The 14,287-nt window shown below is 42.3% G+C and overlaps 1 protein-coding gene across 1 annotated transcript in view; it reads left to right on the top strand.

Annotated features, from left to right (window-relative positions):
* The window catches only part of LOC126272331 (5-hydroxytryptamine receptor 3A-like), a 116,688-nt gene that overhangs the window by 44,937 nt on the left and 57,464 nt on the right, over window positions 1–14,287 (top strand). The window contains exons 4-5 of the mRNA XM_049975112.1: window positions 2,996–3,105; window positions 9,980–10,202. Of these exons, the coding sequence (XP_049831069.1) occupies window positions 2,996–3,105; window positions 9,980–10,202 (333 nt within the window). The remainder of the gene's footprint in view (window positions 1–2,995; window positions 3,106–9,979; window positions 10,203–14,287) is intronic.

A 14,287-nucleotide genomic window follows, 5' to 3' on the forward strand; every position in this document is an offset into this window, starting at 1 on the left:
TAATTTTAAAATGTGATAATGGTTGGAGCTTATTACTGATGAACATGAACTGAATTGGATTAGGGAGAAAGGTGCACTTTGGCACAACTTGACTAAAAGAATGGACAGGTTGTAGGACAAGTTCTGAGGCTTCAAGGAATGGGTAACTTGGCAGTGGAGGAAAAATGGGAGAGGGGGCAGGGAGGAAGGTTTGTAGGGCTAGTGTGATCGATGATTGTTATCCTTATTTCGGACAAAAGCAGACTTACATCTGTGAGGCGGAAACGGCGACAGAGAATAAATATGCCCTGTCGCAGATCTTGTGCACTCAAAAGATATTGCCCAAAAAATAAAAGTCAAGTTAGTCCACACAGTTCCATATTTGCTCCACTTGTTTCCTGTGCAAAAATGCAGTTTCAGAATTTACCGAACTAGGAAGTGAAAAAAAAATGTGTTTTAAACCAAGACCAGCATGTTGTTAAGAATGTTACTTTATGATGTAGTGGTTTTACACAGTGCCGTACTATTGCTGCGGTGTTGATTAACAGCCTACATTGAGCTAAGTCCCTTTACTTGGCGCTTGTTCCTGTTACACATTAAGAAGATAGTTGATGAGTGAGTCTAAGTTATAGACTTGATTTGGGCAATCTGAAAGGCAAATAAATAAACGTTTCCTGTACTACGGCAGAAAATAGCTGCCAGTCTGTGACTTCGATGCACATTGTTATCCCAGTACTCGGGATGTGCTGAAGGAAGTAGATGACGGATGTTTATAATCTCTCTGCGGCTAGGGATACATAGAACTTGTACCTGTCTTCATTTCCAGTGGAAAACTTGTACCTGTCTTCATTTCCAGTGGAAAATCTGCGGAAGCCGTACCACTACTCCTGCAGTTAGCTATACTCAGCACTCTAGAACTAATGCTCGAACGTAACACTGAACCGTCGGCATCGCGCAGTTTAACTATCACATGAACATAGCCAATGATGTGTGGGTTGACAACTACGTTCCCAAGAGTGTCTTACTAGCTTTGGGTTGTCATGACGCGCATTCATGGATTAATTTTTTTTTTATCGAACTGCTGATCCATAATTTCAGCGAGACAGCTCCTCACAAAATATTTCCAAAAGTATGGAGGGCTGTTTTACAACGCAGCATACATAACTTCTGCCCTACCGTGATACCTCGCCGGTTATATAGCTAAGGATAAGCCATCGAGCTGCATATTGGAGGCTTTAACAATAATGTGTCAAGTTACACCTGAACAGGTTACCAGATATTGCATCAGAACTAGCTGATTTGACCCAGTGGCTTTAACGACACTTGTTTTTGTTCCTCAGGGAGGTGTCATGAGGAACTAATTTTTTGGGCCATAGTATGTCTTTGTTTTTTTTTACTACTTTATTCGCATAACTGTTAGTCGTAAGTGTTCCTGACAAAATATCCATGGCTACAATGTTTTTATCTCGACAATATAATTCTATGGAGATTTAAATAACGTGATAGTGTTATAGTTGTGCTACCCTGTATAATAATTTGCCAACCTTTCCACGTGCAAAAACTGCTTTAGATACAATCACATTGAATTATTTGTCAACTGTATTTCATTCGCAAATAAGATTCAGAGTACAAGGATTAATGAGGCTGCCATACATAAATATTAATTCTGCTAGTGGGTAATTACTTTGGATATCCGATGTAACAGAGCCTCTTTTTCGTAAATATTGTAGAAAACCATGTCGGTGTTGACAAAAGGGATGAAACGCACGTCTCTTTATACTGAATGCCAGGGTTCATTGTTAGGACAAACGATTAACGATAATTTTCTGTCGTAAAATGAATCAAAACATAAAATGCTGTTCCTTCGATTAAACGATCCCTGTTATAATTTCTTTTTGCTCGCATCAAAAAGTTTCACTGTACTAGACCACTTGAGCGTTCGTGCAAAGTGCAACAATTTCGTCCATTTCTGCGTGTTTTGCGATACAGGGCTACAAAATGCTGAACTCCTAATATTGAGGAATGGGCTGAAGTTTTTTCTGCAATTCCATTTCCGACATTTATTCTAACAGGCCAGGTTCTTAGACGATTTGGGAAGCCCTTCTGATCTTAGTTCTGCCAACATTCGATTTCTTGGTTGCGATAGTACATCTTGCGTTCAGAATGGGCTAGAAAGGCAACTGAAATAATGGGAGAACCGGTACTTCTTCGGCTTTGTACTATTCATTGTTGTTTTACGTATTATGTACTGCTCATTGTACGTATCTATAATGGAACGTTCTCTCCACGTGGGGTTGTGGCTGCCCGACACACCATGAAAATGTCCTCCAAATTATTTTCTGTTGAAATAGTCTACTTTGCTTATAAGTTTTCTGCTACTATCGTAGTTACGCTGTCTTCAACTTTACCTGATTTAATTGTACTTTACTACAGGTACTTCCTTTGTAATGCTCATACTCTGTTTCTTAGAGTTCTTCTTTTCATTCATTAGTCGTTGCTGTTCCTCAATCGTCTTCTGTTTCTTGTATTTTGCTTTTTTATTTTCTTTAGCTTACATTTTTACTGCCATCTTTTATCGCGTTTCAGTGGCTCATCCTTTGCTCATCACGTACCTTGACTATGTCCTAAGCCAAGATCGGGGTGTACGTATTGTAGTTATTGCACTGTAGTTGTAACTACTTTTATAGGTCCTGTAAATATTACCTCAGGAATAATGTTGTCCTGCCATCATTAATATGTCTTCCACTGTATTAACGGCTGCTGGACTTCTTGGGTCAATATTGTTACTACAGGTTGTGCAACCCTCAGTTCTGTTATTAATTTGAAGTGAAAGTAAGAAGAATGGACAGAGGTAGGAGAGGGTTCCAACGCTCAACGTGGTCGCTTAATATAAATCAATAAAGTCTTTGCCATATTCTTTCTGCACTGAAATTATTGTGTTTTTTTTCAATTCCTTTTGCACAAAATGTTTAAATCTTAGGAATAATACTTGACTTAAGGTGTCTTCTCCTTACAGGAATGGAAGGATGAACTCCTGAAATGGGATCCGAACCGATACGAAGGCATAAAGGAGGTGCTCATGAGCGCGAATGCCATCTGGACTCCGGAGCTGGTCCATGTCAGCAGGTTATAATTTCTTTGTTGAATATCACAATAAAGTAAGGAAGCAAACTATTAGTATTCTTAGGCACTGACCCAAAGTTTCTGTGCCAGGTAGCGGTGATTTATAGTGTCTCATTACTGAATATATACATCGAACTCGACTTGACGTTTACATACAAAGTATTAGGTTCAAAAATGGTTCAAATGGCTCTGAGTACTATGGGACTTAACTTCTCAAGCCATCAGTCCCCTAGAACTTAGAACTACTTAAATCTATCTAACCTAACAGGACATCACACACATCCATGCCCGAGGCCGGATTCGAACGTGTGACCGTAGCGGTCGCGCGGTTCCAGACTGTAGCGCCTAGAACCGCTCGGCCACTATGACCGGCAAAGTATTAGGTGTTTCGAGCGAACTGTCTTTGGGAAACTTACTTACGGCCAAATCACTTAACTCTCGATCTAATAGGGAACACTCTGCTGTTGTATTTAGTCGCGGGTGAACGTCCTGATAAAGTAGACTCCAATAAAACATACTTTTTTAGACCGAAGTATTCAAAGAACTCTGTTTACATCTGCTTTCCCTCGGAACTGATTACTATGACACTACAGTCTTGATTTAGAAAAACTGTGTTCAAACATGAGACGTGCAAGAAATAAGGTGCAATTCTTTGTGCAATTACTGACACGCCTGTATTTTTTTGTTGCTGGACAATGTAACTGAGGACCTGATGCGACAGTCAAAACAATGAACACGTTAACCCTACCTACTGTACTTGCATTTGGCAAAAGATGATAGACGTTTGTGGCACGTCATCTGATGGACGGACAGCCCTGTTATCTTGTTGCTGTTTAATTGAGTTCCATTCATTTAATTTCGAAGTCCTTTTCGAAGTCTCTTGCCAGTACCACATAAATAATATAGTTCCTTTAAAAAGTAGCTATAAAAGTTCAGAAATTTACTCGAGTAGGTCAGAAAAGTCGTCACACTGTCTCCAATAACTCAATGAATACTCGCCACGGTACGTTTATTCGTTTTGGGTACATTCGAGGTGGCCTGCCTCAGCTGCCTCGCCGCCTCCCTCGACATTCAGAAGGCGACAGCTTCCATTCGATTATGGGAAGAGAGTACAAAATTCTGAATTGAGAAAAGATTTGGACACTGAGACTCAATACCACCACAACTCTTTTCTACAGACCTGGAAGAGGTCTTCCGTTCATTTGACTGGGACGAAGAAGCACACAAATAAATGGATTTTTTCTGAACCACCTTCTAACTGCAGGTAGTACTGTTTCGCTAGATTAAGATCCATATCAACTTCAGCAAAGGGTGGATAACCTGAACAGAGCAAATGTGATAGAAGGACTGAAGTTTAATTACGATAAGGCAAAATCATGTGCTGTCAGTAAGCTGATAGGAATGTATTAACAATTAATGATTAATTTACTGAAACAGTTGACTGATTTGTAAACTTACTGCAACTGAAAACAATAAGAGAGTGGGCACTTACGGAAGTAAAGAGGAGGCTAAAAGTAGTGCAGGGCTCGTTAGGGAAACTGAATAATGTATTCCGAAATGAATTCCCAATGAGGTCTGTTTGGAGAGCGTGTAACTAGTGTACACTGCCAATACTAACTTACAGAAGGGAATCGTGGACATAAAATGCGCAGTTAAAGCATGATGGTTGTCCAAATAGTAAGGGAAATCTGTATGCTGGCTGTAAGGCAAGGAAAGAATTGTCAAAATACTGGGATTGGGATTATGAAACTGACTGTAACGAAGCTGAAACGCAGATAAACTTGGCATTTGGCGATATAAAATGAGAAAGGGTAGTCGGAGAAGATTCTGGGTTGGATTCCTCACGGTATGAAACGGCCCAGAGGATGACCTAATGGAAGATATATTAAAACAAGCAGGACGAAATTGAATGCGAGAATCCGAAGATCATAAATTAGGGGTAAATTGAAGAGTAATAAATATCTGATGACTAAGATAAATACACTCCTGGAAATTGAAATAAGAACACCGTGAATTCATTGTCCCAGGAAGGGGAAACTTTATTGACACATTCCTGGGGTCAGATACATCACATGATCACACTGACAGAACCACAGGCACATAGACACAGGCAACAGAGCATGCACAATGTCGGCACTAGTACAGTGTATATCCACCTTTCGCAGCAATGCAGGCTGCTATTCTCCCATGGAGACGATCGTAGAGATGCTGGATGTAGTCCTGTGGAACGGCTTGCCATGCCATTTCCATCTGGCGCCTCAGTTGGACCAGCGTTCGTGCTGGACGTGCAGACCGCGTGAGACTACGCTTCATCCAGTCCCAAACATGCTCAATGGGGGACAGATCCGGAGATCTTGCTGGCCAGGGTAGTTGACTTACACCTTCTAGAGCACGTTGGGTGGCACGGGATACATGCGGACGTGCATTGTCCTGTTGGAACAGCAAGTTCCCTTGCCGGTCTAGGAATGGTAGAACGATGGGTTCGATGACGGTTTGGATGTACCGTGCACTATTCAGTGTCCCCTCGACGATCACCAGAGGTGTACGGCCAGTGTAGGAGATCGCTCCCCACACCATGATGCCGGCTGTTGGCCCTGTGTGCCTCGGCCGTATGCAGTCCTGATTGTGGCGCTCACCTGCACGGCGCCAAACACGCATACGACCATCATTAGCACCAAGGCAGAAGCGACTCTCATCGCTGAAGACGACACGTCTCCATTCGTCCCTCCATTCACGCCTGTCGCGACACCACTGGAGGCGGGCTGCACGATGTTGGGGCGTGAGCGGAAGACGGCCTAACGGTGTGCGGGACCGTAGCCCAGCTTCATGGAGACGTTTGAGAATGGTCCTCGCCGATATCCCAGGAGCAACAGTGTCTCTAATTTGCTGGGAAGTAGCGGTGCGGTCCCCTACGGCACTGCGTAGGATCCTACGGTCTTGGCGTGCATCCGTGCGTCGCTGCGGTCCGGTCCCAGGTCGACGGGCACGTGCACCTTCCGCCGACCACTGGCGACAACATCGATGTAATGTGGAGACCTCACGCCCCACGTGTTGAGCAATTCGGCGGTACGTCCACCCGGCCTCCCGCATGCCCACTATACGCCCTCGCTCAAAGTCCGTCAACTGCACATACGGTTCACGTCCACGCTGTCGCGGCATGCTACCAGTGTTAAAGACTGCGATGGAGCCCCGTATGCTACGGCAAACTGACTGACACTGACGGCGGCGGTGCACAAATGCTGCGCAGCTAGCGCCATTCGACGGCCAACACCGCGGTTCCAGGTGTGTCCGCTGTGCCGTGCGTGTGATCATTGCTTGTACAGCCCTCTCGCAGTGTCCGGAGCAAGTATGGTGGGTCTGACACACCGGTGTCAATGTGTTCTTTTTTCCATTTCCAGGAGTGTACTTCGTTCACTCAACCTTCACCGGGGCCACAGAGTGTGATCAATGAATTAAAAGTGTTTTGCCGGAAAGTTGTTTGCTTTTATACTAGCTCGTACTTGTGGATGCTGTGAGTGACTTTATTGGATGCTGGGCACTCAATGCTTCCGCCACCTGGCTACATTAAGATGCAAAATGTTTTGAGTACAATATCACATTTGGATATCGTGTTTCCATAAACCTACCAGCTATTTACAGCTTTCCCTGTATTAATAGGATATAAAAGCTGCGTATCGGTACTTTAAAGGTTAGTCCTCCATAGCTGGGAACTTCTGATTAGCAAACTTGAGATGAAAACATCGAGACAAAAATTCTACAGGCAAACGTCAACAGACAGCCATATAAGCCTCAAGAGCTTTTGTATTGTCATTGACGATGATTAGAGACCGGATTATATGCATTTACGTGTTGCATATGCACTTGGATATTTGGCTCCTTTTCACCAGTTATTGCGAATTGTAGCTAAATGACTTCCATGGTACTAGAGGGAGCTGTAGAGGGCAAAAACTGTAGAGGAAGACAGAGATTGGAATACGTCAAGCAAATAATTGAGGACGTAGGTTGCAAGTGCTACTCTGAGATGAAGAGGTTAGCACAGGAAAGGAATTCGGGAATTCGTGGCGGGCCGCATCAAACCAGTCAGTAGACTGATGACAAAAAAAAAGCTAAAACTAGTGATGATGGATATTTTCGCTCTATGTTTACAATGTTTTTAAAATCCCCTCCGCTGTTATGCCGTAAGAGTCGACAACAATTAAATTAGACTACACAAGCTTTTAGTCGCACGTCCTTTGTTTCAGCTTAGCTTTCTATTTACTTGCACATGGGTGAACGTGTTTAGGACGTGCAATGTGTAACGTGTTAGGCACCTCGCCACCCGAAGAAAGAAACGTCGTTTCGTTGATAGATAACCATCCTGGACAATTACATATGACGGAATTATTTTATATTGTCTAGTTTGCGAGAGAAACGTTTCGTGCGAAAAAAGTTTCAAATAGACCAGCAGTGAAGACAAGTCTTTATATTTTAGTAATGGAGAAGAAAGGACCACAACAACAACTTCTGACAACACCAAGCTGTAGTAGCAGATTTTCGTCCAAAGGTAACCAATATTAGTTGGTTTAACACAGATCTGTGTGAAGCATTCATTGCAAGCTACATTCCTCTTCAAAAAATTACAAATCCTGTCCTCAAAGGCTTCCTGAGCAAATTCTGCTTAAATCAAATAATGCCAGATGAGTCAACATTGCGTAAAGATTACATACCGACAATTTTCGTAAATGTTCTGGAAGAAATACGCAATGAAATCGAGGACAGCATTAGCTGGATTGCAGCTGACGAAACTACAGACACTTGTGGTCCTTACACTGCAGATTTAATTGTTGGTGCTTTAAAAGAAGAGCCTTCTTCTTCCTATTTAGCGGCCTGCAAAGAACTACAAAAAGTAAATCATTCTACTATCGCTAGATTTGTGAATGAGGCTATTAGAAAAATATTTCCAGAATCTTCTGGAGATGAAAGGGTGTTTGTAATTAATTCTGATGTTGCTACCTATATGATTAAAGCAGGAAAAGCCCTACGAGTATTTTATCCTAATTTGATTCATGTGACCAGCTTTAGTCATGGAGTACATAGCCTTCCTGAAGTACGTTCCACGTTTGTGAATGTAAATAAACTGATTCCACCCACAAAGAAACTGTTTCTAAAGGCTTCTGCTTGCTTCAAGACCTACAAAGAAAAACTATCAAATGTACCTTTACCCCCAAACCAGTGGTAACTCGTTGGGGTACGTGGGTCAAAGCTGTGCTGTTTTACAAAGAACATTTCGAGGCCATTAGAGGGGTGGTAAACAACTTCGATGTCGCCGAGGCTTTGGTAGTTTGCCAGTGCAAGGAAGCTTTTAATGATTCCTGTATTAAAATAGACGTTGCTGTGATTAGCACTCATTTTTCACATATATATGCAAGTGTTAAAAAGCTTGAAACTCAAGGTTTTGCGATGAATGAATCTATTCAATTAATGAATAAAATTATTTTAGTGAGTTCCTCATTGCCAGAGGTATTCCAAAGAAAACTTGAAGAACAGTTTGAAAATATTTAAAACAATAACCCAGGCTTTGAACCCTTGTGCCAAATGATAGTTTTGTTAAGGGGCAGGTGAACTTTTACCAAAAACAATAAGTGCTAACATAGCACCGAAATTCAAATATTGCCCAGTTACCTCAGTTGATGTAGAACAGGCCTTTCCTCCTTATAAAAATGTTTAAGACACAATCTTACTACCGGTCATCTGGAACAGTACTTGGTCGTTCATGTTTACAATAGTAGAAAAATGTAAAATAAATTATAAAAGCTGTTTTGGTTCAATAGTATTAATTAGACATGAATACTGTTCAAGAAAAAATTTATGATTGTATGTTGTGTTTTAAATAAAATATTGCAGAGTTTTTGAGCTTGCCCCTCTGCGTGCGATATATCTCGAAGTTGGTCTTGCACATACCGATTGTTTCTCTGCGACTCACTCGCATCGCACCCAGATATTACCGATAACAATAGCAAAGAAGGAACAATTCTTGAAACACGGTATGCGTTCCCATTTTGCAAATTTTTAGAAAATAATCCCAGAAAGGCCCCCTTCATAACCTCTACCAGGAAGTATTCAGAAAATGATATCAGCGCTCTAAAGGTACCGATTTTTCGAGAGGCCGGCGCTCTTCCTCGTAATGTGCAGGTTCGAGTCGCAGTAACTACCATGTTGTTTTATTGTTTGATCTTGCATATTTCGACACTTTTATTACATTTTTTAAACATGACGCCCGGTGTAGCCGTGCAGTTCTAGACGCTTCAGTCTGGAACCGCGTGACCGCTATGGTCGCAGGTTCGAATCCTGCCTCGGGCATGGATGTGTGCGATGTCCCAAGGTTAGTTCGGTTTAAGTAGTTCTAAGTTCTAGGGGACTGATGACCACAGATGTTAAGTCCCATAGTGCTCAGAGCCATTTGAACCATTTTTTAAACATTTTTCATGCATATTTGCATGCATATTTAAAGATTTTTGTGATGCATATAATGATGATATGTATTGCCACGCAGGGGAATGAACGAGCTGTCCTTTTTGGAAATGAGAGACTGTTTAAGGTAGTAGCTCAATAATATTTCTGAACATTTGATTTATTGCACTTTAATTGCTGCAGTTCTGTTTGTCTTGTTTATGACGGTTTCATCATCAACAAAGAGCACTATTTCTGCATTACCTGTTGAGAATTGAAAGTCATTTACATATAGCAATGACAGAAATGGCACCAGAATTGAACACTGTGGAACGCCTGCTGTAATTTATCGAGACTCAGGAGAAGAGTGATCCTGAGAGCTGCATGAGCTATTCATCACGAGCCTTTGCTTCATGTTAGTAAAGTAATTATTGTGGTTCTTTCCCAGAGGCGTAGTCGGCAATGCGCTGCAGCCCATGATGCCACGGGGCGGATTCTGCCGCGTCACGACAGATGGCGACGTGTCGTGTATGGTGGATGCGGAGTACTACTCGCACTGCGGCGTTGACTTGGCCAAGTGGCCGTATGACACCCACACCTGCTACCTCATCTTCATCAACTGGCTGGATCTCGACGACGAGGTCAGCATCAGGCTGCGCAACGGCACGGGGGTGAGTATGCCAAAGGCAGGCACCGCCTAGGATTGGAAATGACGATAATGACCGAGGTAAAATTAATGGTTGTATATTCCTGGAATTCCCAGTCTGGTAAATGAAGAAAACTTCATAAGTCAGGAGCGCTATAAAAGAATTTTAGTGGATAACCGGTTTCGCAAGAGCTATTCTGACATCGTAGTATCTTACGCTTTAAAATTTTTACAACACATTATCCATCAGTGTTAAAAGTCGGTTCCCACTGGATATGTTAGTGGGAAGTGCATGTGCAGTGTGCAATTACTTGTAGTACTGATGTAAAAAGTATAAAATTATGATGTAAAATTTTTAAAGCGTAAGATATGATGATGGCAGCACACACCCGTCGAAACAGATCATCCAATAGAACGCTTTTCTAGCGATTCTCTTTAGTTACTGTAAAATTAATGAGTAAAGCAGATGGTTAAAAAGTAGTGAACTTCAAATATAGTTTTAGTGAAGCCTAGCAATAGATTCGATGGAATGTAGAGGAAAAAGAAGCAGTTACTACAAGAATCAATATGGTGAAACTAGGTAATAAAACACAGCCAAGCCAAGTTATCCTGCGCTCCTGGCACACCGCCAATTCTGACCCTCTTCCTTTCTCTATAACAACCGTACTGCATTTTTTTCTGTGAAGACTTAGCAAATTATATAATTGATTGATTAGATTTAGTAAAAAATAAAGCATTAATGAAAGATATTACTTAAGTGAGCTATATTGATAAAAATATTGCACATAATAAGTCAAATGTATGGCTTTAGTACAAAATCTATATCTTGATGTTTCTGGGATTGATTGTAGTGTGACAAACAAAAAGCTCTGAGTTTTGTTATTCCTCATACATTATTAATAGTGCACAGATTACCAATAATAAGTAAAAGAAAATGGTCTATGGTTAGATATGAGAGAATATTACTTTACAGGCCTTCATTATGTCACAGATATAAAGTTTAGCAATTCTGACATATTCTACTAACAATATAGTAAATTTGTCTGCTTTCATCCATACTTCAAATTAGTTTGCAGAAACTGCTTTCACAAGGAGCTTTAGTCGCTGATATTGTAATAAATATCCTGAAATCTATTTCATTGTTTGGATGAGTATCGCGTAACCCATAATTTACATACGATGTTCAAATGGAAAGCAGCGAAAATGATCCCCATGAGCTCTTTCACCTGGAGCTTAAAAGCAACTCTTTTGTTAAACAGCCCCACGGTGTCAATTTCTCTGCTATATTTGACACTAAAACTAGCTGCATACTTTTCAAGATAAGATTAAATGGTTTCATTTAAGGCGCTTACTGACAGGAAATTAAAATCAGATGAACTGGTGTGCTGTATGCGATGTATGTTTCCACTTCACTTACTATTTCATCAAATACTCTCTACTCCACTCTAGCCCAAACAGTTTGATTTCAGTCCTCGCTGGTCAGAAACCTGAAGCTTTCGCTAACATAGCACGTTTATCGGCGTCTGTTCACCGACGTTTTGAGATACTACAACACTGTAGCGCCGTAGCAGCAAGAACTCCACTGTTGAACATGAACGAGCTATGTGGATGGTAGCTTGCGAACGAAGCGCACTGTTGCCACATAAACCTATGTTGGATAGTATCAGTTTCTCTGATGACGCTACTTGAAAACATGAGACTATAACAAAAGTGGATTTACGATCATGGGCTGAGCGAAAAGCATCTTTCTCTCCACACCCTCCGTATAGTCCTGCTGATTGGAGCGTAATAGTGGTAGATTAGTGGCTCTTATAGCTCAACTAAAGACAGACTGGCTGTCCGATGAGAACTTCCTAGTGTCCTTTCTCTAATGCAAGCACGTGCGCTTATGCCCGGAATGCACGCTTAACACTGCCGCGATAAATGGACGTTGCCGGTGTTGCTTGCATCGACAAGCCCTGATGACTGTTTGTCCTTCGTAGATGTTGTTGTTTCTCGAATGATATCATTTGCCTCACACGACTGTTATCTTTAGGATAAAACCATCATCTTATTGCATGTTGTTCACTACTAACAAAGACACATCCCGAACATGGCGCCATTTTATAAGGCGAAAGAGATACACTTGCAAGATACTAGCCATAGTAATTAACCACTAGTGTTTAGCACACTGGACTCGCATTCGGGAGGACGACGGTTCAATCCCTCGTCCGGCCATCCTGATTAAGATTTTCCGTGATTTCCCTAAATCGCTCCAGGCAAATGCCGGGATGGTTCCTTTGAAAGGGCACGGCGAACTTCCTTCCTTAATTCGACGAGACCGATGACCTCGTAGTTTGGTCTCTTCCCTCAAAACAACTCAGCCAACCCAATTAACCCCATGCGAAAATTCGGGCCATAATTCTGAATTTACAGCTTTTAAACTGGTTGTTTGTCACTCACCCCGCCCAGCTGCAGACGCCTGATGACCGAGAGCAGGCGAGTCCTCCTATTCACAGTACGGTGAAGGCGAGGGAAGAGGAGAGCGAAGTGCATAAACCTGCAGAATGTGTTTTGAAATCTTGTTAGTGGACGCGTTACGCTATGCGGAGAATTAATATGTGTATTTAATATCAGCCTCACGCACATATACATTTAATATTATACTAACAATATTCTGCGACTATATACCAGCCCCAAAATCAAAGTGATTAAACCTAACCAACTGAACAAACATTATGAAAAAGAAGTTAATGATTTTCAATTAACAATTTAATCATGCGAGATTATTCGAATCTGACGGAAATCGGTAGAAGAGATCTCCATGTACAGACAAACGAATGATTACAATTTCAGAAAAATTGGATGATTTATTCAAGACAAAGTGCTTCACAAATTGAGCGGTCAGTAAAGCGTGTCAACCTGTGACCCTTCCTCAAGCTGTTTTTCAGCTCGGGATATGATGATAGAGTGTCTGGGTGACTTCCTGAGGGGTGTCGTGCCATATTGTGTCCAGCTGATCGTCGAAATCCCGAGCTGGTTGGAGGGCCCTGCCCATAATGCTTCGACTTTCTGAAATGGGCAGGTATCCGGCAAACTTGCAGACCAAGGAGGGGTTTGGCAAGCAGACTATCGCCATGTGCGGGCGATCACTTGTTGAAATGTAAGCCCAGGATGTCTTCCTATAAACGGCAACAAAACGGGGCTAGAACGTGGGCGACGATCCACTGTGTTCTAAGGATGCTGGAGAAGGCAATCAAAAGGATTCTGCTATGAAACGAAATGACACCACATACCATGACTTTTGGCCACTGGGCGACAGTGAGGCTGGTATCTCACCGTTATCTGTGGCGTTTCCAGACATGTCTTCGACTTGGAATCTCATGGACTCACCAGAGAGCAATGGGATACCAACCTGTGTGTCGGCTGCCAGACTGCTCGACAGTTAGGAGTGATGGTCTGTGGTGCCCTTTCTTTTCATAGGACCCTTTAGTAGTCATTTGCAGTACCCTTGCAGTACAGGGGTACATCGACGATATTTTACGCCCCCAGTTGTTGCCCTTTATGACAAACCATCCTGGGCTTACACTTCACCAAAATAATGCCCGCCCTCACATGCTGAGAGATTCTACTGCTTGTTTTCGTACTTGCCAAACCCTAACTTGGTCAGCAAGATCTGAGAACCTATGGATCATTATGGGCTGGGCACTCCAACCAGGACAGCATTTTGACAATATAACTCACCGGTTGTAATCTGTCACGATATCCCTAAGGAGGACATCCAACAACACTGTCATCCAATGCCAAACTCTCTCATTAGGGCCAGAAGTGGACCAACGAACTGACTTGCTCAATTTGTGAAGCTCTTTGTCTTGAATAAATCACCAGTTGAGAGGTGGCAGAAGCCCCCTCTCATATTTCTATCTTAGTCTGAGTAATTCGATCTTCCTCTCTAATTGCATGCAGTGAAAAGTCGCTATTCCTTCCTACGCGGACTTCCCACACAGCCTCTCTCGTCACCCGGGTGGTTCGGTGACAGTTGGGCTCTGCTGATCTTGAAAGGGTTAAGCCGACGGGTGTGAGGGAGTCGAGTGAATGCTTTCCAGAGGCCGACATTGTCAGTAGAGCGGC

Source organism: Schistocerca gregaria, chromosome 5 (genome assembly GCF_023897955.1).
Source record: "Schistocerca gregaria isolate iqSchGreg1 chromosome 5, iqSchGreg1.2, whole genome shotgun sequence".
Lineage (NCBI taxonomy): Eukaryota > Metazoa > Arthropoda > Insecta > Orthoptera > Acrididae > Schistocerca > Schistocerca gregaria.